At 35.8% G+C, this 27,172-nt stretch overlaps 1 protein-coding gene and 1 long non-coding RNA gene across 3 annotated transcripts in view; one reads left to right on the top strand and one right to left on the bottom strand.

Annotated features, from left to right (window-relative positions):
• The window catches only part of LOC125251955 (NACHT, LRR and PYD domains-containing protein 12-like), a 78,500-nt gene that overhangs the window by 15,272 nt on the left and 36,056 nt on the right, over positions 1 to 27,172 (top strand). Inside the window, exons 9-12 of the mRNA XM_048165012.1 lie at positions 142 to 315; positions 1,465 to 1,635; positions 3,141 to 3,314; positions 12,295 to 12,468. Coding sequence (XP_048020969.1) covers positions 142 to 315; positions 1,465 to 1,635; positions 3,141 to 3,314; positions 12,295 to 12,468 — 693 coding nt within the window. The remainder of the gene's footprint in view (positions 1 to 141; positions 316 to 1,464; positions 1,636 to 3,140; positions 3,315 to 12,294; positions 12,469 to 27,172) is intronic.
• On the bottom strand, positions 6,537 to 10,364 carry LOC125250345. 2 transcript variants are annotated; one of them, XR_007180765.1, is made up of 7 exons: positions 10,302 to 10,364; positions 9,562 to 9,617; positions 9,221 to 9,314; positions 8,618 to 8,717; positions 8,346 to 8,499; positions 7,200 to 7,276; positions 6,537 to 6,940 (listed from the first exon to the last, which is right to left on the bottom strand). It is a non-coding gene; the product is annotated as an uncharacterized LOC125250345 (long non-coding RNA). The 2 variants fall into 2 exon arrangements; XR_007180766.1 differs by lacking the exon at positions 8,618 to 8,717.

The raw sequence follows: 27,172 nt of genomic DNA on the forward strand, positions 1-27,172 counted from the left end.
TTTTCCTCCATATTCAGTTGTCAGTTTTTACAGCTAACTTTCAATACTTTTGTACAAAGAACAAAATAAAATTCACTTTGAGGATTTCTATTGTTCAGGTTTAACTGATTAATCATCTGAATGTTTTCATTCCTGTTCTAGACTCTCTAACTGCAGTGTGACAGAAGAAGGTTATAAAGCTCTGGCTTCAGCTCTGAGATCAAACCCTTCACACCTGATAGAGCTGGATCTCACAGGAAATGATCCTGGACAATCAGGAGTGAAGGAGCTCAGTGATTTACTACAGGATCCAAACTGTCAGCTGAAGACACTGAGGTGAGACGGGATGAAATAATTAACAAAACTAGTTATATGCAGGCTAAATATTCATAACAAATATATTATTCTAGTTGTAGCACTCTATACGTCCCTGTGTTTAGAGTGCCCTGGGTTCATTTACTGGCTTTCTTTATGAACTTAATGCAGTAAACTTACAACATGTCAACTTAGAAGAATAAATAATCAAATGTTCAAATAATCCTTTTCCTTTAATTTTCACTTAATTTGAGAAATTGAATATTCAAAAAATGTATTATTCACACTATATTACTTTACAGGACCCACTTATAGTGTTTGTGCATATTTTACACTTTTACACCATTTTACATTAATTTTCGATCAGTTAGTAAACTTCACTGGGCCCAGACTCTTGTAAATGTATTAAACTCAAAATAGTCCCAAAATAAATACGGTGCAGGCCTGAACGACGCTCGTGTGCGTTGGGGCATAAAAACAATATTGCCGCTTCATTCTTGATAGAGTCAACAGTGATGGGAAACAATGTGATTACTCAAGATTGTAGCTCATATATAAGTCCAGCGAAAGGATCCACGTGGAGAGTCAAGGACGGAGAAAAACGGTGCTGTATCAGGTACAGACAAAACATCACCGTGCGATCCCGATCTGGGAATCCAGTGATCCCAGGGGAGCTTTCAGGAATTCTCTCGCTCTCCTCCTGCCCCCGACCTCTGACCAATCACACATCTCCAAACCGAACTGACATGTGAAAATACCCAATCAGAGCCTAAACTTTATACAGTTTCAACAATATAAAGTTATGTTTATAATATAATACTCATGAAGAGTACACATACAATATATATTGAATAAACACAAAAACAATATAAAGATAAATCTTAATTAAAAATAAAAATGTATTTTTTCAACAGGGATACATAGTTATACAATAAGCTGGATAATTTGTTGCATCAGAAACTAAATTTCTTCTAAATAACTCTATTAGATTTTTCAAGTATTTATATATTTATTTGTGTATTTAAATGTTCAAAAATAAAGTTATTTAGAATAAAATCTAAATAACTAACTAGAGCTTGTCTTTAGAACAATAATTAAGTTTTTTATCTGATCAATCATGTTTGTAATGCAACAGACATTTAGTTGAGAACTGAATTGACTCTTCTGCAGGTTTTTGAGTGCTGCTGCAGATGAAGCCTGTCAGTATGTGGAGAGAGTTGTGGGTAAAAACCCGTTTCTCCAGAAAGAGCTGAAACTGAGTGAACATGAACTAGGAGACACACGAGTGAATCAGATCGCTGCTCTACTGCAGGATAAACACTGTCGACTCAACACACTGACGTGAGTATTGTTCATTTATTTAAAATATTACATTACTTTTTATTTTAATGTAATTGTAGCTGATAATAATATTTCCTCACGTATTTCATTTAGAGCAGTTTTTTTCTCAGCCTCAACAATGTAAAGTAATAAAATTAAACTGTTCAATTAAAAACACAATTAAAGAGTTACCCTCAAGCTTTAAATATTTGACTAAGACAGTTTGATCATGGGTCAATAATTATTTCAGTTACTGTAGAGGGAGAACAATGATTTTCTTCCAGAGCTCAGAAAACTCTTCAAATAAGTGATAGACTGAAAAATCAGCTGCTCTACAAACACAGAGATGTCTTTCCTAACTTTCACAGGTTAATTCTGTGTAAATTAAATATAAGTGTGTATATATTGATGCTCTTTGTGAACATGACTGCTGAATGTGATCATGTTTACTGATTGCTGGTGTGAAACAAAGTTTTTTTGTGACATCAGAACTGTTCATAACTGCTTTCAATTTAATGTTTGTATTTCACAAAATGTAAAATGTATAATTTTGGTGCAGCATAAACTGTAACTTTTAAACAAATGCATTTTAAAAATCTGTGATCAGAATCTGCCTGTAATAAGATCCACTGAAGGCAAGTTGACTGAACACAAGTGCAGCTTTATTCTAGTGATGTTACTCCTGATATTGAGGCTTCGAAGCTTGTGTCGAGAACATCAGGTTCTTCCCGCCGGAGCTCCGTATCGAGGCTTGTATTGTTTTAGTGAAATGATGTCACCGGTGAAGTTCAAAGCCTCGTTTGAGTGAAGTGCTTCAAGAAGAGGTTCAACAATGTGTTTTTTCCCTCTCATGTTACACAAGCACTTCCACTTCTCTCTGTCCAGCTCATCTTAATCACTTTCACTTTTTTATCCAGTTTAAATGATGCTGTCACACTCAAAAAAAAAAAACGTTTTTCTGCACCATATTTCCATTGACCAGCATGTTTCTTGTCATTGTTTGATTGTCTTCTGCTTCAGGAAATATTTTTATTCCTTAATCTGTTAATGTTCGTTTATACAATTATTCATTGTTCATGTTCGTTCACAGTGGATTAACTAATGTTAACAGAAAACTTTTGTATTTTAAACTGTATTAGTAAATGTTGAGTCTTACATTAAGGTTATTAAATGCTGTACTAGTATTGTCCATCATTGGTTCATGTTAACTAATGTAGTTAATGTTAACAAATGAAAGATTATTGTAAAGTGTTAGTGAGTCGACAATGTGTCTGAAAACAACCGACATAAACACATTTGTCCCAGTGATCAAACCAAGAGTGACATTGACACGAACCAACCTTAAAGATGTGTTAACTATCATAATGTCAGTAATATATTTAAATGAACAATGTGTCGTCTTTCTCCATGTTACCTGCACCTGAATATCCCTGTTTATTTGTCAGCAAAAGTCTGCTGGATGAAGCTAAACATGTTAGTTGATCATCAGAGATCTGAGTCATTGACTTTTCTCTTTCTGTCTTCAGTCTGAGTTACTGCAGTATTACAGAGGATCAGTGTGTCATCCTGACTTCAGCTCTGAAATCAAACCCGTCACACCTGAGAGAGCTGAACCTGAGCGGGAATGAACTAGGAGACTCTGGAGTGAAAAACCTCAGTGATCTACTGATGAACCCACAATTCAAGCTGGAGAAACTACAGTTAGTATCATTATACTGTATTTACTGTTTAGTTTATTTTAAGTCAACAGGGCACAATCACATCATTTGTAGCGCTTTTAAGGAAAAGGAGCAAAATTAGCTCAAATGAAATATTAGGAAATTATTAAGAGTTATTTAGTTTACGACCGAGCCATTCATCTGCTCAAGCCGTACTTAGCTCCTGTAGCAGATATGAATCTCCACTATCGTGAAAACACTGATTAGAGTTTTAAGAGAGAGAGTGATATGATGAACAGGATTCCTAGCAAAATATGCACTTCAGAAGATCTGACTTGAACAAACAAAACACTGATTAGAGCGCGGTAACTTTAAGCTCGACAGTTTAAGACATTCAATTTTACAAGCACATAATACAAGACACTTTCTTTTAAAATCTACAAGAGACTTTATTTATTCTAACACAAACACACACATACACACACATTCATACATGTTACAGTAAGAAATGAAATGAGAGAGAAAGAGTTTTAAGAGAGAGAGTGATACGATGAACAGGATTCCTAGCAAAATATGCACTTCAAAGACCTGAACAAACCATGAATCATTCATTTAAATGCACCAGTTTCAGCTTTATAATCTGGAGTTACTTGCTTGAGTCGACTTTAAGTGTGAATCTTCTCGTCGGCGTGCAGAGAAGGGTTTTCCAAGTCGATGATCTGTTGCAGGGTCTTTCAGGTCCGGATTGTGTTAGGTAAAAACCAATCACGTTTGAGCTTGCTGGCAAATGAAATTTAGTCTCTTTGTCACTGGAGTTAAAAAGTTGAACACTTTAAAGTAACTTTAACTTTTTAAGTCACTTTAAAATTACACTAATTACATAACCTGCAGTTCAGTAAGAAGTTAACTAACTTACCAGTTAATTGACTATATTCATGGCTACTTCCTGGTTGTGGTTAAGCCAGCTCAGGCATTTCCGGTGAACTGTTAGATGTTCATTCTGTAGTCGCTGTACATCGACGCAAAACCATCAATGATTGACTTTTTAATGTTGTATTCATATTTTAATGCAGTTATCATATACCTAATTTTTATTGTTTTATTGATTGCAATAAAGACAAACCTATTGGGACCGTTTAAAAATGACATGTCTGTAATTAGACACGCACATAATTTTCCAGCACTTCTTATTTTTAATGTGATGACCACAAACATTACTTGTTCATCCTTCTGAGATTGTCCCCATTGTAAAAACCAAACGTTTCAAAATGTAGAAAATTCAACATTTGATAAACTTATTTTAAAATAAAAAACACAATAATTACCACTTTAACCAGCAGGTGGCGGCAGAGTAGCATTTATTTGCGCATATATTTCACTTTGTTTCGTTTTTTTAAATATTAAATTATAAACATTAATATTAAACATTATAAAATAACTAGGTTTAAAAATACATTTTGTCAATATGGAGTATTAAGTACTCATAAAATTTTATGAAAAACAATAACTTTACTTGTGAATGAATTAGGCTACACAGCAGCTGTCAGTCAGTGCAGCACAAGATCAATGATTTCAGCACACTTGTAAAAACACACATTCTATTCAATTAATCTAACTAGAGTGCACAATACATATTTAATTTTTGTTGCTTTTTTTCACACAAAAGTGTGAAAACTGATGGTCGAATTGAATTTAGCCGAGGAGGAACACTGAGGTTTTTTTTTTTTTTTTTAATCATTTCTTACGTTTAAATAACTAAATTAATGCTATGACTATTTAAGTGACTATATTCTGATTATAAACTAAGTATTACTGATGCTCAACACACCAGCAAATGACTCTCACCGGAAGTTTTCGAGCTATCTTATATTACTGCGGAAGTTCTAAAGAACACTCCATTGTATATAGTCAGTGTGGGAAACACTGGGACATGCCTTTATGTAATAAAACAATATGATTTTGATTAAAATAAATAAATAAATAATCTACTTTGAGTGGTAGACATTTGAATTTGAAAATAAATAGTATCAAAGACTTTATATAGACCTAAAGGGACTTTGATAGTGTTCAAGCCATTGAACAAAAGCCTCTTCCACCATGTATTTTTCCTCTTCCTCTGTCGGTAAAGCAAGGAGTCTTGTGATGGGTTGTCAAGCCAGCCAATCAGAATTTAGCAGCCTCATCTCTGATTGGCTGGAATTGTGGCACATGTAACGCTCTGTTGTGTTGAGCGCGCGAGCCATCGGCGATTGAGAGCACTCAGTGTGGGTATGAGGAGAGCAAGCAAGTGAAATGTTGCACAGGTGAAAGAGAACATCTGCGCACATCCAAATAAACTTCTTTTAAATGCAAAATTGACTTTCGTTCGCTCAAAATACTTTTTTATTTGCGAGACGAACATTTCTCTGCAAAACTCAGTTCACGCGCGTGCGAAATGCCCTTTTGCGCGCTCAAAATATGTTCTTGCATGCGCAGAATTGTGGCACAAATGTAATTCCATAGGAACAAGACTTTCAAAAGACTAAAACTGAGGAAAAGCCACCGGACACAGGTTTTGTGGATGTTTACAGCACAATGATGCCACCCACCAGAGGATCGCGGTGAATCACATAATCCGTACACTCTAAACAAAAATGGTGCTATATAGCACCAAAAATGGTTCTTTGGCTCGTAATCATAGCGGAACCTTTTTTGGTGCTATATAGCACCTATCTTTAAAGGTGCTATATGGCACCTTGTCGTATGGTGCTATATAGAACCATAAGAGGTGCCATATAGCACCAGCAGTGGTTCTTTGGCTCATTATGATAGGGGAACCTTTTCTGGTGCTATATAGCACCTATTCTTAAAGTTTTCTAGCACATTTGTCAAATTAGAGGTGCCATATATTGTTTTTTGAGCTAGCAGGGCCCGTTATCATGCCAGGTACTACTGTAGATGAGTCAATATGCTTCTAAATTACACTTTTATGAATGATAATTAATAATTTCTTACCAAATCATGACTTCAAAGATTCAAAATCATGTACTAAATGCTTACTGAAAAACAAAATACATTACACTTTCAAAACCTTTTAATTTATTTCTTTCAGCAGCAAATAAACTCAGTACTGACAAGTACAACATCACATTATACTCCCCTTTTATACACATAAAAATAATGCAACAAGCTTGAAATATGTACATTTTTGAAGACAATAGTCCTGTTTTTACATACTGAGTTATGCTCTGAAGTCCTGCAGTTTCTTTCAGCGCACTAACATTCAAGTCCTTCAGGATTTCAAAAACAATATAGAAACTGGAACTTAAACCATAAGAAAGGGAGCAAGAGAGAATATTGACTCCAAAAGTCTACTCACAGATTGAGTTGTACACTCATTTTACAGTGACAGGAAGTCCGACTGCATCCTTCAATTTCAAAACAACACACTTCAAAAAGGTCAGTGTCTTTTTCAGTCCTTTAGGATACTGGATTGGATTCGATTCCAAACGCAAAATATACACATAGGAGGAGGTCCAGTGCCATCAAGATGTCCTCACTCTACTCTGTGATTAACTGGCCATCCAACGTGAACAAAATGTGGTCATACTGCATGAGATGATCCTCCCGCAGGCTTTAGGCACTATCTTAGGTGTTGGGATGACAGGAGGGCTGGTCTGAGCATGGCCCTGGAGAAGAGGGGATAATAGCATTAACCATCTTCACATATTTATTTGAAAGGCAAACCTTATAAGCTAAATTAATTTCAACTACTGTCATATACAACTGCTCAAATACTTTTGGCCATTAACTGGAAATGAATGTAATTTTCTCTTCACATTGATAGGATAGTTTGTGTATTATCATTTGTATAACAAAATGTGCAATAAGTGTCATGCTTTGATTAGATTGTGCTTCACACACTGTAGTCAACTGTTCATGGCTCACCTCAATGTCAAACAGCAACCCCAGGTCCACCTTGAACAGTGCAGGCAAGAGGAGAATAGCTGCTTCCAACTGTAGGCCTTTAAACAAAATAACATCATTAGGTTAACATAACATGGGGGATGCTTTTACCCAATACTTTTTTTGTTTTGTTTTTTAAACATTCATTACTGTGTGTAAAGCCCAAAGTATACTTCGTATTTAATGCGTATGCTTTTTCTGAACTCAAAACAAATTAAGATCTTTTTGATGAAGTCTGAGAGGTTTCTGTCCCTCCAATGATGAGTGTGAGTAATTAATGACAGAATTTTCATTTTTGGGTAAACTAATCTTTTAAAGGTGATTACCCTTGCACAAATCAAAGCAATTCTCAAACAACACAACATGATATTCATACAACTTTACATTTGTACGAGACATACACTAGAGCTGCAGGATTCTGGATGAAATGAGAATCATGATTTTTTGGTTTCAAATGGAGATCGCAATTCTCCCACGATTTTAAACAGACAACTAAAAATAACATTTAATTTACTAGTTCTAGCAAAATATTAATAGCTGGACTCTAATTGCTGGAAAATGTTTAATTTGAATGAATTATTTTTAAAAAATGGTTTTGAATATATTAATGGCTCATTAATAAATACTTGTTTCACTACTGGATGAATCAGGGTTTAACCTTATCCAATCTATTGAATGAATGATTCAATGACAACGTCACTGGTTGCCACCTAGTGGCTTAACAAGGTAATTTATATACAACAGTTATTTGAAGCACCATGTTAGTTTCGATTTGCTCTATTTTGATCGCTATCTGATGTCCAGTGTTTATATCCTAACTGTAAACTTTTATCTTATTACTTCTGTGATCATTTTAATATTTGTGAAAAAAATCAAATAACCAAATCCTTGAATAACTACAGTGTGGATCAAAACTGCTGTCTCTGGATCAGTGGCAGCATGAACACTGAATGTTTTGTCAAAGGTTTAATAGACACAGGCGAATCATTGTCATTAATAAAGTAGGATCGCATGGGTGTTTGAATCGAGATTGCGACCTTTCTACGATAAATTGTGCAGCTCTAACATATACATACAAAGTAAATCAAAGGGGTTTCGGACAAGCCAGGTTGATGATGTATGTCATACCTAGAAGCAGGGCACAAGCTGATGTAACTGAAGTAAGTTGATTCAAAACTTTAACTCCCTCGATGTCAGCAGATGGTTCATGAAGTTCTCCCCCTCCTTCCAAATAATGAACATCGCCATGGTGAGCTGCTCCTCAATCATCTGTCTGGTTATCCTAAAATAGTGAACATAAAAAAAAAAAACAAATTCGGTCACCTTTTGCTAGCATAACTACAAAATACACAAATTTAGACTTATTTTTCTGAAAATAAATCAAAATAGAATATTCTTACGTTCAACTCAGAAAGTACTCCTTGATGAGGTCTTCAGGACTTTCTCTCAGGAAAAAGATAAGGGCCTTCAGGACACACTTCTCAGGTGAATGTTTTCAGCCTGTGATAAAGCAATTGTGATTATTTTTCTTAATTAAAAAAAAAAAAGCACAATAATCTGTAATAGGAAATCAAATTTTTGCAGATATGCAATAGCAAAGGACAAGAAAAAGAACATAATTCATATTAATGACTGGCCAAATTTGCAATTAATATATTTATGGACAATACCAGCAACACTTGTGGCGTTGAGGGATAAAAAAAAAAAATAAATAAATAAAAAAAAAGGACCAAAAAAAAAAATCAATTCTTTATTTTTCCAATGCGTTTCAGCATACAGGCCTTCGTCAGTGCTAAATTACTACAGATTTGTAATTAAGAAATGCATCTGAATCAGTCATTGGTTTCATTTAAAATTATGAATTTATAATATATAATTATAAGTCTGAAAATAAATAAGACATGCATCAATTAATAAATTAGCTTTACACCCTAATATATTTAATCATTCTTGATTAAAGGGACATTTCACGAAAAATGAAAGCTAGCTGTTAATTTACTTACCACCAGGCCATCCAAGTTGACTTTTTTTCTTCAGTAGAACAGTAAAGATTTTTAGCTGGAACTGTGATTAATTTAATGTCAATGGCTACTGTCACTGTGAGAATAAAAAAAAATAAAAAATTAATACAAAACAACAAGAAAAAAAGTCGCATGCATTTGAGATGGCATAAGAGGGAGTTGATGAATGTTTTGGAATGGATAATTCTTAGTCTAAAGTTTGTTAATGAGGATAACATTCAAGTCAATATACAGCATTAGATGGATTTTATTCAAACATGTCCAACATTGGTAATTCATATTATCTATTAACAATTATAGCCGTTTTTATAGAAATTACTTACCATGTAAAGTTATTGCAAAGTGTCCTTAGTCGTCAAACATTGAGGAGCTTTAGATCCTAAAAGGGGGAGGGGAATCAGTGTTTATAAATGAAAAAAAAAAAAAACTTGTTTGCTGCAGTGCAAGTAATTAATTAGTAGTGTAAATACGCAACCATTTCATTCTACTAAAAAAAACAGGATAAAAAAACACCTCGCGCTAGTCAAATGAAGTAAGCCTTAAGTATGTCTTTACTCACACACTTTCTTCGTCATTTTGGTCGAACAAATAGATGAATAAATCAGAGCTAACGTGAAAAAGACAAATAAAAGAACTGACAAACATTACTTTAAAAACCTAAACTCAATAATTGTAATGCGAGGATCCCCTCAGCCTCGACTCGAGCGTCTCTCCCGCTCCCCACGCACTTCCTGCCCGCAGCATTTCAAATAGCACGCGCTACATACTCGGTAAAGGAGACGTTTCTTTTAAAAATTATTTAGAGACATATTTACATGGTCCAAACTGAATACATTTCTATAGAATAAAACGAGTAAATGCAACATCTTGTATAAAATAGAAATATTCAATTAGCGCTAACCTTTATAACGTTACTGCAGGCCGCGCAAATTCAAAAATTCGGTTAGTTACGATTTCGTTAGTATTCATGTTCACAAACAACGCTAATTAACTTATAAACCGCTAAAACACATGTTCAACCTTTGCATTATCGAGTATATTAATTAAAACATTTCCAACCTACCTTATTTCATCCGAGTCCAGGGGAAAGAAAATGGCGGCCGAGCAGAAAACTCCAGAAAGTCTCGTGAGTCATGACGTCAGAAAAAAAAAAAACGTCTGTCACGGGGTCCTTAAAGAGAAATTATCCTTTGGCTGAAAGTGAGATATTTGAGTAGTTGAGTGTACACTATTGAGAGCAATTCGCAGAAAGAAGAAGTAATTAGACTCAAATAGTTATAGCAATCCATCTTACACCCATATTCACTTACAGTGTAGAGGGGCTTGGGGACAAAAAGGTTGAGAACCAGGTTATGTTTAGAAAATACACTGTAATTTATTAATCCTTTCCCCAACTAAACTAAGAGAATAAGAGAGTTAGAGAACCTTTAAAGAACTATACAGAGGCTTAACAGGTTCTTTGTATGGCAGTGGTGCTATATAGCACCTTAACCACAGCAAGGAACCGCTGAAGAACCACTGAAGAACCGCTGAAGAACCATACAGGTGCTTTACTGGTTCTTTATAAGGTAGCGGTGCTATATAGCACCTTAACCACCCCAAAGAACCGCTGAAGAACCATTTTTTTTTAGAGTGTAGCCGTTTGGGGTCAGTTCATTAAAAAGAAGGCCATCAGATTCCTTATGCCAGGTTTCTGTTAAGCATATAATGTCCAGGTTGTAGTCTGTAATTATATCTGCCAAAAACGAAGCCATGTTATTTATAGAATGTACGTTTATGAGCATCGAGTTCAGCAGACACGTAGAAGCCGGTGAGTCTGACGAGGTCTCATTTTGATATTTAATATATTCATATCTGATTCACCACGTGATATAGTTCAGATGTGTGTGTGGAAATGATGCGTTGTGACTGCAGAACTTTTAGAGACGTTTAAAATTGTGAAAAACAATCCCGCACCCTGTTGAGGTCCTGTTATAAAACACATGCAGACAGTATTACTGTAATTTAACATGAATAGTTAGTATGTTCCTACATTGAAACCGTTAACAATTTATTTATTTTTTTATATAATTGATAATGATGCTCTGCTCTGGTCCAAGTTAATTTATTCATGAAGTAGAAATATAATTAAACTTTGAAGCATTTTAAACTTTGTGGCTGTAAAATAGTTTCATATGCTGGAATCTGACAAATCTTTGCTGTGAAACAAAACAGAAGTGAGAACAGACTAAAAAACAGTGTAACAAATTGTCATGAATGGCTGGTTGTAATGAAGCTCACGATGATGGAGAATACAATAACACTGTCTTTAATCACAAATCTAACATGTAGGAGAGATAAAACACAACCGCTTCAACATAAACAACAGAACAATGAACAGACAGAACTAAGAGTTTAAATACACAGACAGAGTAATCAAGGTAAAACAGAACAGCTGCAGGAACTAATTAACAACAAGAACACTAACTAGGGAACACACACAGACAGCAACACCATGATAATAAAACACAACAAAACTGTTACACTAATAGATTATTCTGAAATGTTACATTTATACTGGACTAATGGTACTTAGATTTTCTTACATTAATAATGAAAATAGTCCATTTAAATGTTGTCTTTTCTATTGTTTTTATACTGTTTCTATATTTTAATCTACAGTGATAAATGTACTTATTTTTGGGGTAACACTTTAGAATACTGATCCTTCATTAATGAATAACTACACAACTACTTACTAATTCATTCATCAGAGTTACTTGTTAGTTAATAGTAGTTACTAGAGTGTTAATAATGCATTATTCATTTGTTCCTGTGTAGTTACTCATTAATGAAGGATCAGTATTCTAAAGTGTTACTATTTTTGGGAGTGAGGCGGATCCAGACTTGGATTGTAACTAGTATCCTCAAATGCTCCTGTCTTGGTTTGTTTGAGTTTCATTAAGTTTCCATGTTTTTGCTGGTTTATTAGTGACTGTATGACATTTATTCATGATTCATTTAATTCACACATGAACTGAACATGGATTTGAGTCATTTTCTCTTTCTGTCTTCAGTCTGAGTTTCTGCAGGATTACAGAGAAACAGTGTTTCATCCTGACTTCAGCTCTGAAATCAAACCCGTCACACCTGAGAGAGCTGAACCTGAGCTGGAATGAACTAGGAGACTCTGGAGTGAAAAACCTCAGTGATCTACTGATGAACCCACAATTCAAGCTGGAGAAACTACAGTTAGTGTCATTATACTGTATTCATGATTAGTTTATTTTAAGTCAACAGGACACAATCACATCATTTGTAGCGCTGCATCTCCATCTGAAGAAAGATTCAGAAATGGTTTTAGTTAAAGGATTAGTTCACTTTCAAATGAAAATTAGCCCAAGCTTTAATCACCCTCAAGCCATCCTAGGTGTATATGACTTTATTCTTTCTGATGAACATAATCAAAGAAATATTCATAAATATCCTGACGGATCCAAGCTTTATAATGGCAGTGAACGGGATCAGTGAGTATGAGCTGAAGAAAGTGTCTCCATCCACATCCATCCATCATAAACGTACTCCATACGGCTCCAGGGGTTAATAAAGGCCTTCGGAAGTGAAGCGATGTGTTTGTATAAAAAAATATCCATATTTAACAAGTTATGAAATCAAATATCGAGCTTCCACCAGATTCAAGTAATGAAGAAAGTGTAAACTTGTGTCACGTAAGTTACTCTTTTTCTGTAAGTTGAATAGGGAAGGCGTAGGACGTAACGTAAGTTTTGTGAACTGCGAGAGTTTTACTTTCTTTGTACGTTGAATACGGAAGGCGGTCTAGTGGAAGCTACATATTTTACTTCATAATTTGTTTAAGTATAGATATTTTTTACACAAACGCATCGTTTCTCTTCAGAAGGCCTTTATTAACCCCTGGAGTAAGATGACCAGATTCCTGAAATGGAAACCAGGGATATTTCCTATTTGAGTGGCCAAATATCACAGATAGTTTGATGATTAGGATTTTTGGTCTGGTTTTAATACAATTCACCAAAATACTATTACACTATTAATAGTAACCATTGTAAAAGCAGTTCAAAACAATATGCCTGTTATGTCAAAAGTATGACTTTACAAAACACTTTACAAAAAATAAAAATATAAGAAGATGAGATAAATAAAATGGCATTTAACAAATATTTGTTTTCATTTTCACAAGGTGTTTTTTTAAAACTATTATTTTGCATTTTAGACACATTTTAAGCACCAAGTGTATTATTATTTACTTTATTATTACTATTTAATATATTCATATATGATTCTACCTTTTAAAATTGTGCAAAACAATCCTGCACCCTGTTGAGGTCCTGTTATAACACACATGCAAACAGTATTACTGTAATTTAACATGAATAGTTAGTATGTTACTACATTGAAACCGTTAACAATGTTTTTTTTTTATTTTTTTTTTATAATTGATAATGACGCTCTGCTCTGGTCCAGGTTAAGTTATTCATGAAATAGAAATATAATTAAACTTTGAAGCATTTTAAACTTTGTGGCTGTAAAATAGTTTCATATGCTGGAATCTGACAAATCTTTGCTGTGAAACAAGACAGAAGTGAGAACAGACTAATGGTACTTTTCACCATTGATGGGAATAACGGCGTTATAAATAAACAGCGTTACTAACGGCGTTACTTTTTTCAGTAACGAGTAATCATCAAACTAATTACTTTTTCTCCCGTTACAATGCCGTTACCGTTACTGACAAAAAAATGCCGCATTAGCCTACTGTAATTGAGCTGACTGAAGCGGTTTTCATCCGAGTAGGCTCTCTCTCAGCCATAAGACCTGCAAAGTTTTTTCTCTGGTGTGTGCTGCGGTTAGTCATACACAAATATAATTTTAAAATGAAAATAATAATGAACGATGCTCTGTGTGTTTGTCTGTGAGCATAATGAGCGTTTATGTAATATAGACTATAGCACTCAAGCGCACGTATAAAGCTTGCCATAAAGAAACGGCAAAAGTAATAATTATGAATGTGATGAAACACAGCAAGGAGATATTTTAATTGTTTATTAATAAAGAAATGTTTTCTGAATTAGTGTCGGCTGTGAAGATGAAGTTGACATTGCTGACTCTCATCATCTTCATGGACGCGCTTAGAGAGAAAATGCACATTTCATTCGGATTACATAATCAGAGTAGCCTATTTCTTTTCGTTTTTAGATATGTCAAGCTTTCTGTAGATATATTTCTCATGTCTGCGAGGCAAGCAGCCTATACGCTGAGTTTCGGTTCTTTAGCCTATAAGACGCGCTCCAGGTCACGCGCCAGTGATCGCGCCCGCGCATCCATGATTATATTGCCTGCTATATTTACTTCTTATTTATTAAATCCAGGCAATCGGTTAATGAAACATTGATTAAAATTAAGATACCATTTTTACAAAACGAAATTCACTTTAAAGAAAGGCTTTCTACAAAACAAAACTTAATGAAGTGGTCAAAATCATGTCTGACCCACTCCATGTCTCCCGATATATTGCGCATCTGATGTATCTTACTCATGCTGTTCACTTTTCATAATCAAGTAAATGAATTTAAAACATAACATAGGCCTATTTAAACATAAATATGAAACTACATTTTCTTTAATGCTTACAAACACGTATTGTACAGTACAGAGAAATTTCATAAGCAAGAGCGGATCATCAGTCACGAGTCGGATCAAGAATAATTTATTCTTAGACATATTTAATATTGGGGGCATTCAAGTTATTTGACATTTATTTTTTTTAAAGTAACACAATAGTTACTTTCCCTGGTAATTAGTTACTTTTATAATGATGTAACTCAGTTACTAACTCCGTTACTATTTGTGAGAAGTAACTAGTAACTATAACTAATTACTTTTTTAAAGTAAAGGCCAATTCACACCGCCCCGACGACGGCCAACAAACGCCAACAAACTCGTCTGTTGGAGTTTGTTGGTTTGGTGTGATACCCCTGTTGGCGTTTGTTGGCCGTTGTTTGCCGTTGTTGGCGTTGATCGGAGTTGGTTTTCACCATAGACAGTAAAAGAAATGGACACAGCGACCCCATTGGAACTCAATTGAGACAAGTGAAGCCCATTTTTAGCGATTTTTAGCACTTCCGTTTCTGACGCGCAGACTCAAACTAAGCTTGATGACGTCTGCAACCTGTCTGACAGATGTAAATCTTCTAGTAGCTGTGCGTGCAAACTGCCATCGTTAATCTTGCAGAGACGGCGAGCTTGAGCGGGGAGTTCTTTGGCGTGAGTGAGCAGGAGTAAGTATTCTGATTAATTATTTTGTATAATATTTTAAAATGTAACGCCAGTACGCCATCTCTCTTGACATCTCCCCGATTGCCTGCGAGCTTCTCCTCCTGTCTGTACGGTAATTTCTCTACTGTGCGACAGAGAGTCGAGTGGTTATGACGCAATCGTTAGCCTATTTTTACAAAAACTGTATCTACGGGGCCATAATGTAACATAGAAGGTAATGGAGCCCTTTATACATTGTCGTGTATCTTTAGAAATAAATAATGGACAAATGGAGTCTTTAAACGCCTCAGATGTAAAGTTATTCACTGTCAAAGTGACGCCAAAATGAATGGGAGTCAATGGGGATGCTAACGCAAGTGAAGTTCTGCTACAAGATGGCGGCACCCGGCCGACTTCAACTTCCGGTCGACTTCCTTGGGCACTGGTTTTCACCCGACTGAACATGTTTAATCGGCGTTTGTCGGGTCTTGGAATGTCTGCGCGGTGTGAACAGTTTTCCAACAGACGGCAACCAACTCTGACGTAATCTGACCTGTTAACGAACCGTTGCCATGACGATGAGGGAAGTCCCCTGCAAAGACAGCTATTTGATCGCGCCCGCGCCTCACGCACACACAACAAAGCACTGGAAACGTGACATCGCAGCTTGTTCGTTATAAAAAATAAAATACAGCTAAAATATATATATATACACAAAAGGTACAATAGTCTATAGTGCAATCCGTGCCATTCAGCAAGAGCAGCTGCTCCACTTCACCGAAAGAGAGAGGTAACGTTATAACCACCATGAGAGCAACGCAGGTTTACCTTCAGTTTCGTTTTTTAATAATTCGTTTTGACTTGTTTAGCTACATGGTTGTATATGCTTATGGGTCTCGTTAATAAAAAGGGTCGCGCTAAAAAAAAGTTTAAAAACTGGTATACCAACCGCAGCGCAATAGGTTAAGATCAGATCGATGGCTACAGCGCTTCGGATTTCAGGTTAGTATTTTTGTTTTTTTTGTTTCAATACTTTAATACAATGAAAATATATATGATACTATATTATTAATATAGTAAACTAACCTGACATATTGTTAAAATGGTTACTTGTGTAGTTGTGGAATTTTCCCAGTCAGACGTCACTCGTTGGTCGGTGTTTGTTGGGGCGGTGTGAACATGACAATTTTTTCTCATAGAATTCTAAATCCAACGGCCAACTTGTTCGTTGGCGTTTGTTGGTGTTTGTTGGCCGTCGTCGGGGCGGTGTGAATTGGCCTTAACATGTCCAACACTGCTTTTCACTAAATCTTCTTTTATTAAACAAAATGTGTATTTAGAGATTGTAAATTACACTCTAAAATGACTTAATAATCGATTCATGTACAGTATAAGATTTTCTTACATTAATAATGAAAATAGTCCATTTAAATGTTCATTTTTCTATTGTTTCTGTATTGATCCTATATATTAATCTACAGTGATAAATTCACTTATTTTTGGGAGTGAGGACGGATCCAGACATGGATTGTAACTAGTATCCTCAAATGCTCCTGTCTTGGTTTATTCGTTTATATCATTAAGTTTCCATGTTTTTGCTGGTTTATTAGTGACTGTATGACATTTATTCATGATTCATTTAACTCACACATGAACTGAACATGGATTTGAGTCATTTTCTCTTTCCGTCTTCAGTCTGATTGGATGCAGTATTACAGAGAAACAGTGTTTCATCCTGACTTCAGCTCTGAAATCAAACCCGTCACACCTGAGAGAGCTGGACCTGAGCTGGAATGAACTAGGAGACTCTGGAGTGAAAAACCTCAGTGATCTACTGATGAACCCACAATTCAAGCTGGAGAAACTAGAGTTAGTATCATTATACTGTATTTACTGTTTAGTTTATTTTAAGTCAACAGGGCACAAGTCACATCATTTGTAGCGCTGCATCTCCATCTGAAGAAAGATTCAGAAATGGTTTTAGTTAAAGGATTAGTTCACTATTGACTCTCATTGATGAATGTTCAAATGAGCCAAAACTGTTCAAACTCCAACTGTCAAAATTCAAATTTAAACAAATCAAAACCCATTAGACTCAATTAAACTGACATTCTGTGATATTTCTAATCCATTGAAACTAATTCAGACTCATTTAATCTATCTATCTATCTATCTATCTATCTATCTATCTATCTATCTATCTATCTATCTATCTATCTATCTATCTATCTATCTGACCATTTCTGACCATTATCTATCTATCTATCTATCTATCTATCTCTCTGTCTATCTGACCATTTCTATCTATCTATCTATCTATCTATCTGACCATTTCTGATCTATCTATCTATCTATCTATCTATCTATCTATCTATCTGACCTATCTTCTATCTATCTATCTGTCTATCTATCTATCTATCTATCTCTCTGTCTATCTGACCATTTCTATCTATCTATCTATCTATCTATCTATCTATCTATCTATCTATCTATCTATCTCTCTGTCTATCTGACCATCTATCTATCTATCTATCTATCTATCTGTCTATCTGACCATTTCTATCTATCTATCTATCTATCTATCTATCTATCTATCTGACCATTTCTATCTATCTATCTGTCTATCTATCTATCTATCTATCTATCTCTCTGTCTATCTGACCATTTCTATCTATCTATCTATCTATCTATCTATCTGTCTATCTGACCATTTCTATCTATCTATCTATCTATCTATCTATCTATCTCTCTGTCTATCTGACCATTTCTATCTATCATCTATCTATCTATCTATCTATCTATCTGACCATTTCTATCTATCTATCTATCTATCTATCTATCTATCTATCTATCTGATCTATCTATCTATCTATCTATCTATCTATCTATCTATCTATAGCTATGTTCACTAAATTCAGTTGTCAGTTCTCCTTTTAGTGTTTAATCCCGTTCTGTACACACACAGTTCAGTCAAATACAGGTAGTGACAACCGCATTTACAGAAATTATTTGCAGTGTGTACAGAACCAAACTGAACAACTAGTTTAATGACGTTTTTTAACCTTCATCTGAGATGTGTCTCTCTTCACATACAAGAATCAAAATGCTTAAAATCACTTTAACAGTTTAAACTAAAACACTTTATACTCAATATCTCACAGTGAGTCTGAGTTCACATTATATTTGTGCAACATTTTCACATTAATGATTTGTTTGTAAGATAATCTCTCTTCCTCTGTTTGTGTCTTTCTAGTCTACTGAACTGTGGCATTACAGATGTTTCTTCTTTAACTCAGTCTTTGACAAACTCAAAAGCACTGCAGTTTTTAAAAGATCTTGATCTGAGTTGGAATATGATAGGAGACTCAAAGCAGCGGCTCAGTGACGTGTTACGAGACTCAAACTGTGACCTGAGGTGAGGAAACATCACTGTGATATTAAAGAGATCTTCATTTACTCTGATATGTGAACAAACCTTTCAAATATTCATGAAAGGAAATTATCATTAATCTTTATTGTAACAAAGTGTTTGTGTGAGAACAAAATGTGAAGTTATTAAAATGTTCAACACAAAGGAGGAAAGAGAGCAAAAGCACACTGTCACAGCTTTATTCAACAATACCTGCTTTATTAACTGTGTCAGTAGTGAATCATTTCAGTCTGAAAATAGACTTGTTCAGATTGTAGGAAAACGCTGCACTCCTGCTAAAATCAGTGCGTTCAGCTTCAGCTCACAGCCGTCCAGCCTCACATGAGAAATGTCTCTATCTCTAGTGTGTTTTTACTTTGACAAGCAACACGTCACACTACTTTACACTCACTTTACTTTCAGTTATTTACTAAGAGCCCTACAAACATGTTTAAACTAGAGGACAAACGGCTTTAACTAAAGGATTGTGTTTTAATTCACAATATCATTTGTATTTGCTCCCTGTGGTTTATTCCATACGCCGTACACTCATTAGTTTCTTCTTTACAGTCACTCAATAGGAGTCACACCAACACAAACACACAAACATATCAACGTGATTCATGTTTAATGTATTATATTTAAAACACAAATATCTCTGCAGGATCATGTAAAGTCAGTAATTAATCTGATTACAGGAATTTAATGTATTTTATTTTTACTCAGAAAACAGTAATTGAAATATAGTAACTAATTTGCACTTTGTTCCTCTGAACACTGATTGTTTTCTCTTCTGTTTCTCTTTACAGAGTAGAAGATCAATCACCAAATGTCTCTGGATTGTTTAAATCAAGGTTTAAATCTGTGAAATCATCATGAGAGGAGCAGAAATCATCAGGTGATCCACAGAAGAGTCTCACTACTGTGTCTATGAGGAGAAATAAATGTGTGATTAATGTGTAAATGTGTTTCATACAGATGGAAGAGACTCAGACTTTACAATGAAATAAAGCAGCATGTGTGTTAGAAACGTGATATTGAATGATTAATGTTGCTTTAGTATTCAGACAAATGAAGGTTTAGTTTTATTTAAAGGTGAACAGGAGGAAGAAGCTCAGATGAGTCTGTCAGCAGAAATCTTCAGGCTCTTCAGTATCAGACCTACAAATATAATAATGTTTGGATTGAACTCATCCATAATGATTCAAATATTGCCAATCATAAACGTGATTGTCAAGTATAGCACATAAATGTATGAAGATATAAAGTCACATGTTACTTCAAACATTTATGTGATCTCTTACATTTTATACACAGAATGTATTTGTTTATTTTTGTTATTCTGTTGTATTTTATATTAAGTTATCTGTGTGTGTCTGTTAATGCACAGATATACAGTATATTGTCTTTAACATGTTGTATATATTGTACATTTTTACCAGTTAACAGCATTTGTGTGTTAAAGAATTTAAGAACAGTTGTTTTGGTTTTTGTTTGAAAAGTTCACTTGTCTGTTGTATTATTGAAGCTACATGAGCAGATGCAGAGAGATTCTCCTTCTTAAATAAAGGTGAAGTTGTAGATGTTGAACATAAAATCATATAAGCGATCTTTACTATTGTTGGAGAAGAAATCATGCTGGGCTGCGTTTCTCTAAACATTGTGAGCTCAGTTCATCATAGAGATCATTGGTGGCAATAGTTCTACAATCTACTTTGGCCTACGATGCTTTTGAGAAACACGCCCTGATCTGACTAATATATAAATACAGAAATGTTCTCATTGTAAGTGTGTTTAAAGGGACAGTTCACCCCAAAAATGTAAATGATCGTTAATCACCCTCATATCCTCATGTAAGACTTTCTACTGTGGAAACACTAGAGAAGATATTTTGAGAAATGTTTCAGTGTCTGATTGGTTTCCAACATTCTTCAAAATATCTTCTTTTATGTTCCACAGATGAAAGAGTCAGAAAGAAAAATGCAGGTTTGAAACTTCATGAAGGTGAATAACTGATGACAGGATTGTTATTTTGGGGTGAACTATCCCTTTAAATGGGACTTACTATGCCAAATTTTACAAGATGTAAGTCTCTGGTGTCTCCAGAATGTGTCTTTAAGCTCAAAATACCTCACAGATCATTTATTATACCACGTTGTTAATACCCATTTTTGAGTGCTAATGTAGTGATTTTACTTTCACCCATCCAATGACACTATAATGTAGGGATTGGTACTCACATCACCACTGACATTGTGATTTTTGGATCGCACGTCACTTGAGGTGTGGTTATGAGTACATCACATGATCATCTTCACCCTTCTCCTAGTTCAGGGCACCAGTCAAGGTCTTTTACTTTGGCAGTACGAGAACAATCCCAACAGGAGCTGTTCAATCATTCAGAATTAATGTAAAGTGGAGGGAGTTGGTCAGCTGATTTATCTGAAAGATTGGTGAGATTGCTAACTTGTTGAGCCTCTTCTGTATTATCAGCACAAGGAAGACACAAGTGTAATAAAATATTAACAAAAAGATAATAAAAAAAAAAAACCCTTTATCTTATGGAAAGATAAACTGTTGTTTCTCTGAAAATAATAAGGTGAAGAATTAATATGCATCAAACAAATAAACTAAAGATTATTTGATATTAACCAGCATCAGCTATATTACCTCTAATGTAAATTAGAAAATCATATACTGATAATATACAACAATGCCAAGGTCTCTGGAAAGAGGTTTGGTAAAGTGATATTTACGTCCGATGATGGTGACGTCTTCCACTGGTTGTGCTGGAGATAATGCAGTGGGGAGAGGAGCCAGAACCTGTTTCAACAGCTTTAAACATGAAGCTCTGTGGGACGCTGATCTCCTGGAGCACCAAAGGCTCCTAAAATCTGGAACATGCAGATGAAGGAAGATTGAAGTGAAGGTTTGCTCTCCTGAGCTTAACCTTGTTGCAGATATCTCTGTCTTCTGCCTCTCTACAGACACTCAGAACTTGGTCAATCTGCGTTTGTCTCTCTGCATAAAGCACACAGAAGTGTTTAAAGTGTCTTTAAAGTTTATCAATGCATTTCTCACTTTACAAACCACCACCAGAATACCTTTGACAATATTCTAAACAAATAGAGACCAAACAAGATGGGAAAAGACTGAACTGTCATACATTCATTCATTTGTACATTAAAGGCAGGGTAGGTAAGAAATTTTGTTCCAAATTTGTTTAAACTTTCTATATATATACATGCATAATTAAAATGTAAGAACTCTGATAAAAAGAGTATAAAAATCGAGTGACTCTAGACCGTTTAATCTGTATTAAACACAGCTCATTATTTCCATCCGGGACGAAACATAGGATTGGCTTAGGCGGCTGTCACTCTCTCGCAACCATGGCAACCACCCTTTTGCCACACATGACCTGCCCACTTGCGCGCGCACGTTTGATTTGGGGAATCCAAGAGGCATGGATCCTAGGAATACCAAAACAATGGCAGAGAAACAGCAAGCTAAATTCACAGTATCGGCCTATGCAGTTAGTGAAGGCAAACCAGGCAAAAAAAGGAAGACAGTAACAGTACAAGAAAAGGCAATGAACAAAAAGTCTTTGGATAAACAAAGAAATAAAACGCGAGTTAATATCGGCGTGGCTTTCCAGCGATGGCGAGAACTGAGGGAACTCAAGGGGCTGAAAAGTGACTCCTTGATGGCTTTATTTCTGCTGGACAGGTAAATCTTTCTTTTTGTATTTTGATCATACATATTTTTTTGTTTATTTTTTCATGAAGCATGTGTCATTAGCACACGTAGCTGCGTAATATAGCTAACATAACATTACTTAGCGAGCCGTAGTAGAGACGATAAATAATGATAGCTATAGTGTTGAATTGTGCATAATTTTACCCTCTGTCTAACTCTTTTACCATGTTCACCTGTAAGTTTACCTGCACGTTTTTTTTCGCCTTTGTTTTGTTTTTATATTCTCTAACTATGTTTACTGATGTCTTTATCTTGTATCTGTGTGTGTCGTACACACTTTGTTGTATGTGTGTGTTATTATTTTGTGTCTGCAATGCAGTTGTGAGTTGATATTTGAGTGTATGTTACTCTGTTGATCTGTAGAACAACGTATATGTTATGAATCTTACACGAAATTCATCTTCATCACAGTGTAAATGATGGTAATGGAAAAACGTGTATCATGCAACCTGTTTTTAGCTTTGCCTTATAGATAGCTCGTTAGCGAATCAAAAAATATATATTTTGAACTTTACCAATATCAATATGCTAGCTTGATAGTGAGTACTAAAATACATCTTGTTTGTTTATCTTCATAATTATAAAGTTATTTTTATTACATGTGATTCTGACATGATGTCACTACATGCCGTGCTCCTTCCTCTCCGCTCGTCTCAGGTAAATAATGCGTCTTCCAGCTCAGTGGTCGGAGTCACACGTTCATGCGTTTTGGGGGCGTGGCTTTGGAAGGAGCCCAGAAGGGAGGGGGTGGAGTGAATGGAAATAATGAGCTGTCTTTAAAACAGTCGTGAGAGGTCTACAGACACTCGATTTTTATACTTTCTTTTCAGAGTACTTACATTTTAATTATGTATTGATATATAAATAAAGTTTAAACAAATTTTGAAAAAAAGTTTTTTATACATTTTTTTGCCTACCCTGCCTTTAATGTTAACAACATCAACATTGTGTGACTGTGTGTATATAGTGTGTTTTAGTGTTATCTGTAGATTTCTGTTTCTGTACAGTCTGATTTCTAATTGTCAAACCATTTGAATTTTATCTGAAGAAATTGTTCTTTTAACTTAAAAAACAATTTAATGTTCCTTTGAACACGGCAAGTATATATGTTAAACTTTCTTAAAAAAAGAAAGTCTTTTCATGCAAGATCTCTTAACAGCAGTTTCATCTTTTCTCAGTAGTGTGTGTATCTGCTGGTGAAATTAAGAGATCTGATGGAGTGTTGTGGGGAAAAAAGGTTTATTACCACAGAACTGAGATACATTGTTGGAACAATACTGAACATCTGCTGAACTCAAGTACATCTGTCCTCTGTGCTCATTAGATGAGTAGCTCTGTACAATATTTTGCTCTCATTTATGGACATTTCAATTCATAACATACAAGACTACACCACAGTGTTCTTGAAAATAATATTAATGTACTCTATTCAGCCATAAATGAACTTGCAAAGATCCTTATTTCATATTTTCATCAACACTTCAGCTGTTGACTGGTTAGGCTTCTGTTCTGATCTCCTCATATTCTCACTGCAGGTCTTTTCCATTCACCTCCTCTCACAAGCTATCATTTATACTTGATTTGTTAAGGCTATGCATGGAGAAATCACAGACTCATGTTAAACATTAGCTATTTAACTTATATGGCATAAAACATTTACCCAAAAAAAAAATTTCCATGTGTTCAAGAGAACAGAATTGTCACTTCCTGGGAAGTTGGTGCAAAATATCAGTAATAAAAATGTAAGTTGCTGCAATTGGCTCTTTTTTCCTTGCATCATAAATGAGTTGCATCTCAGAGCGGCAGATGAAACACAATAAACGCTGTCATGTTCTCTTGCATTCAGATGCTCTTGTGAGACACTTCTGGAGGGAATTAAACCAAATTATTCTGATGACAGACTTTGGCTCAGGCATTTCAGAACCACCAAATCAACATTTGAGATGCTGAGATGCGATTGGTCCGCTGGTTAGTCCAGTTATCCAATCCCAGCCTCTGTTGAGGCAAAGGTATGTGAGCTTTTGTTACGCATCGAGGGATTTATTCGGTAATGCGTTTCCATCATAGCTTCCATCATAGTCTTCTTATCAGATAAAACAATTATCCGCCTCAGTTGAGTTCATGTTTTTTATGCACATTTTTTGAATTTATGTGCATCTTGGCGTTTCCATACAACACTTTTTATTGCAATATTACAAAGTTTGCATATAAATATGTGGATGGAAATGAATGCCAATACACACGGTTAACATGTTTAATGTAGCTGTGCACAAAGATGTAGAAGCAAATGATCTTGCACAATGACACTTCAGTTCATCTGAATTTCACACTATTGACTCTTGCTCTCTACGACAACTTTTGGCGACATTTCCTTCGATGAGACAGCAGAGCGCTGGATGTGACGAAACTCCTTCCACATGGCGGGCAGCGGTGCGGCTTCTCTCCGGTGTGAACTCTCTCGTGTATTTTCAGGTTCCCTGACTGACTGAAGCTCTTGTCACAATGTGAGCACTTGTAGGGTTTCTCTCCCGTATGGACCTTCTGATGCTCTTTCAGATATTTGGCTCTAGAGAAGCTGTTCCCGCACACCGAGCACATGTGAGCTTTCTCGCCGCTGTGTATTTTCTGGTGCTCTTTCAGGTAGCCCAGCTGCGAGAACATCTTTCCACAGAAAGAGCACAAGAAAAGCTTCTGGTGAATTTTCTGGTGGATCTTCAGGTGCTTCGCTGAGATGAAGCTTTTACCGCACTGGCCGCAGCTGAACGGTCTCTCTCCCGAGTGCGAGTGCTGGTGGTTTTTGAGGATGGTGGCCTGCGTGAAGCTCTTCCCACACTCGTGACACGTGAACGGACGCTCTCCGGAGTGAATGCGCATGTGGTTCTTAAAGTGTCCTTTGCGTATGAAGCTCTTGGCGCACAGCAGGCAGGTGAAAGGCTTCTCTCCGTGTGGATCCGGATGTGATTCTCCAGGCTCTCTTTGCGTGTGAAGCTCTTCCCGCAGTGAGGGCAGCTGAACGGCTTCTCTCCGGTGTGTGTTTGCAGGTGTCTCTTCAGATCTGCGTTTTTGAAGAAGCTGCTGCCGCACTGCAGACAGGTGAAATCACGCTCTCCGGTGTGAATTTTCATGTGGCTTTTAAGGTTCACTTTGAGTGACATGTTGGGACATGTTGGTGGCTTCACTTTTTTGCTGCTCCTGTCTGATTGCTTGATTGCTCCTGTCTGCCTCTCTGCCTCGCTGCTCAGTGTTTTGTATCTCCGTATAGCTTTGTTTTCTCTTACTTTTATTGAATCTCGTACTTTTTGTTGCTTATATTATCATTACTTTATATATATACTATTGCCCACCACATTAATCTGACGTCGCCAGCTTGTAATCTTTGAATCTAAATCGCTGTTACAACGCGTTTGCATCTCGCTAGCTTGTTTAACTTGTCATCAGTCTCGCGCGCTTCTCTTCCAACGCGTTCATCAAACCGCTGTGGCAACTCGGATCAGTCTACAAACACGGTGAGTCATGTCATCCTTTCCCAGTGTTATATCGTAATTTAATTTAATTTAATTTGACTTGACATTTGATATTCAACAGTATCCTTGACATTTATTCAACAGTGCTTTTGATCTGCCTGCATTGACACTATTCTTTAAAAGGAAAATTATATACCAGTTATCAATGTAAAGCTGCTTTGACACAATCTGCATTGTAAAAAGCGCTATATAAATGAAGGTGGCTTGACTTGACTTGACTTGAGTGTGACACTTCCCACACTGAGGGCAGATGAATGGTGTTTTTTTGGCTCCTGTTCTTTTCTGGGAGAAATCGCTTTCGGACTGTGACGGCTTTTCTCCTATTATGACCTTCTGAGGTCTCTGATACTGATGATCCTCCTCCACTACATTCAGTTCTTCACACTCCACTTTCACTTCCATCATGTCTAGAATCAATTCAGACAAATAAGAAACAAAAGTGACTCACAGTTTCATGGCAGAAAGAAAGAGGTCAATCATCAGGGCTCCAGATGAACACATGAACTGATCCTGGCACCGGTTAAAATTACAATAGTCATGTTATTGTACTGCACCAATACAATATGTTTACTAGAGATCATCCACAGATCGGTATCAGCCGATAATCATATTCTATGACTCGATCAGTAGTGACTAAATTTGGCTGCTCTCATGAACTGATCTTAATTTAAAAGTCACCGCTGTTGAGCATAGATCCCTGATTATTTATTTTGGTATATTTGTGTTAGCAGGAAATCTCTGACTTGCGTCTCCTCGTCTCAAGTGTTTGTTCAGACGTGTATCATGAGACGTGACTCTGTGAGGATCATCTCAACATCTTTGCACCATGATATGTAATTTCTGAGTTAATTTAAATCATGATTAGAGATGCACCGGTCTGAACTGGATGGTTTTTAGTTTTATTTTTGCCAATCTCTGTTCTGGACTTGAGCACAAACTGCATTGCAATTATTTCTCAAAATGTCATTT

This window comes from Megalobrama amblycephala, linkage group LG17 (assembly GCF_018812025.1).
Source record: "Megalobrama amblycephala isolate DHTTF-2021 linkage group LG17, ASM1881202v1, whole genome shotgun sequence".
Lineage (NCBI taxonomy): Eukaryota > Metazoa > Chordata > Actinopteri > Cypriniformes > Xenocyprididae > Megalobrama > Megalobrama amblycephala.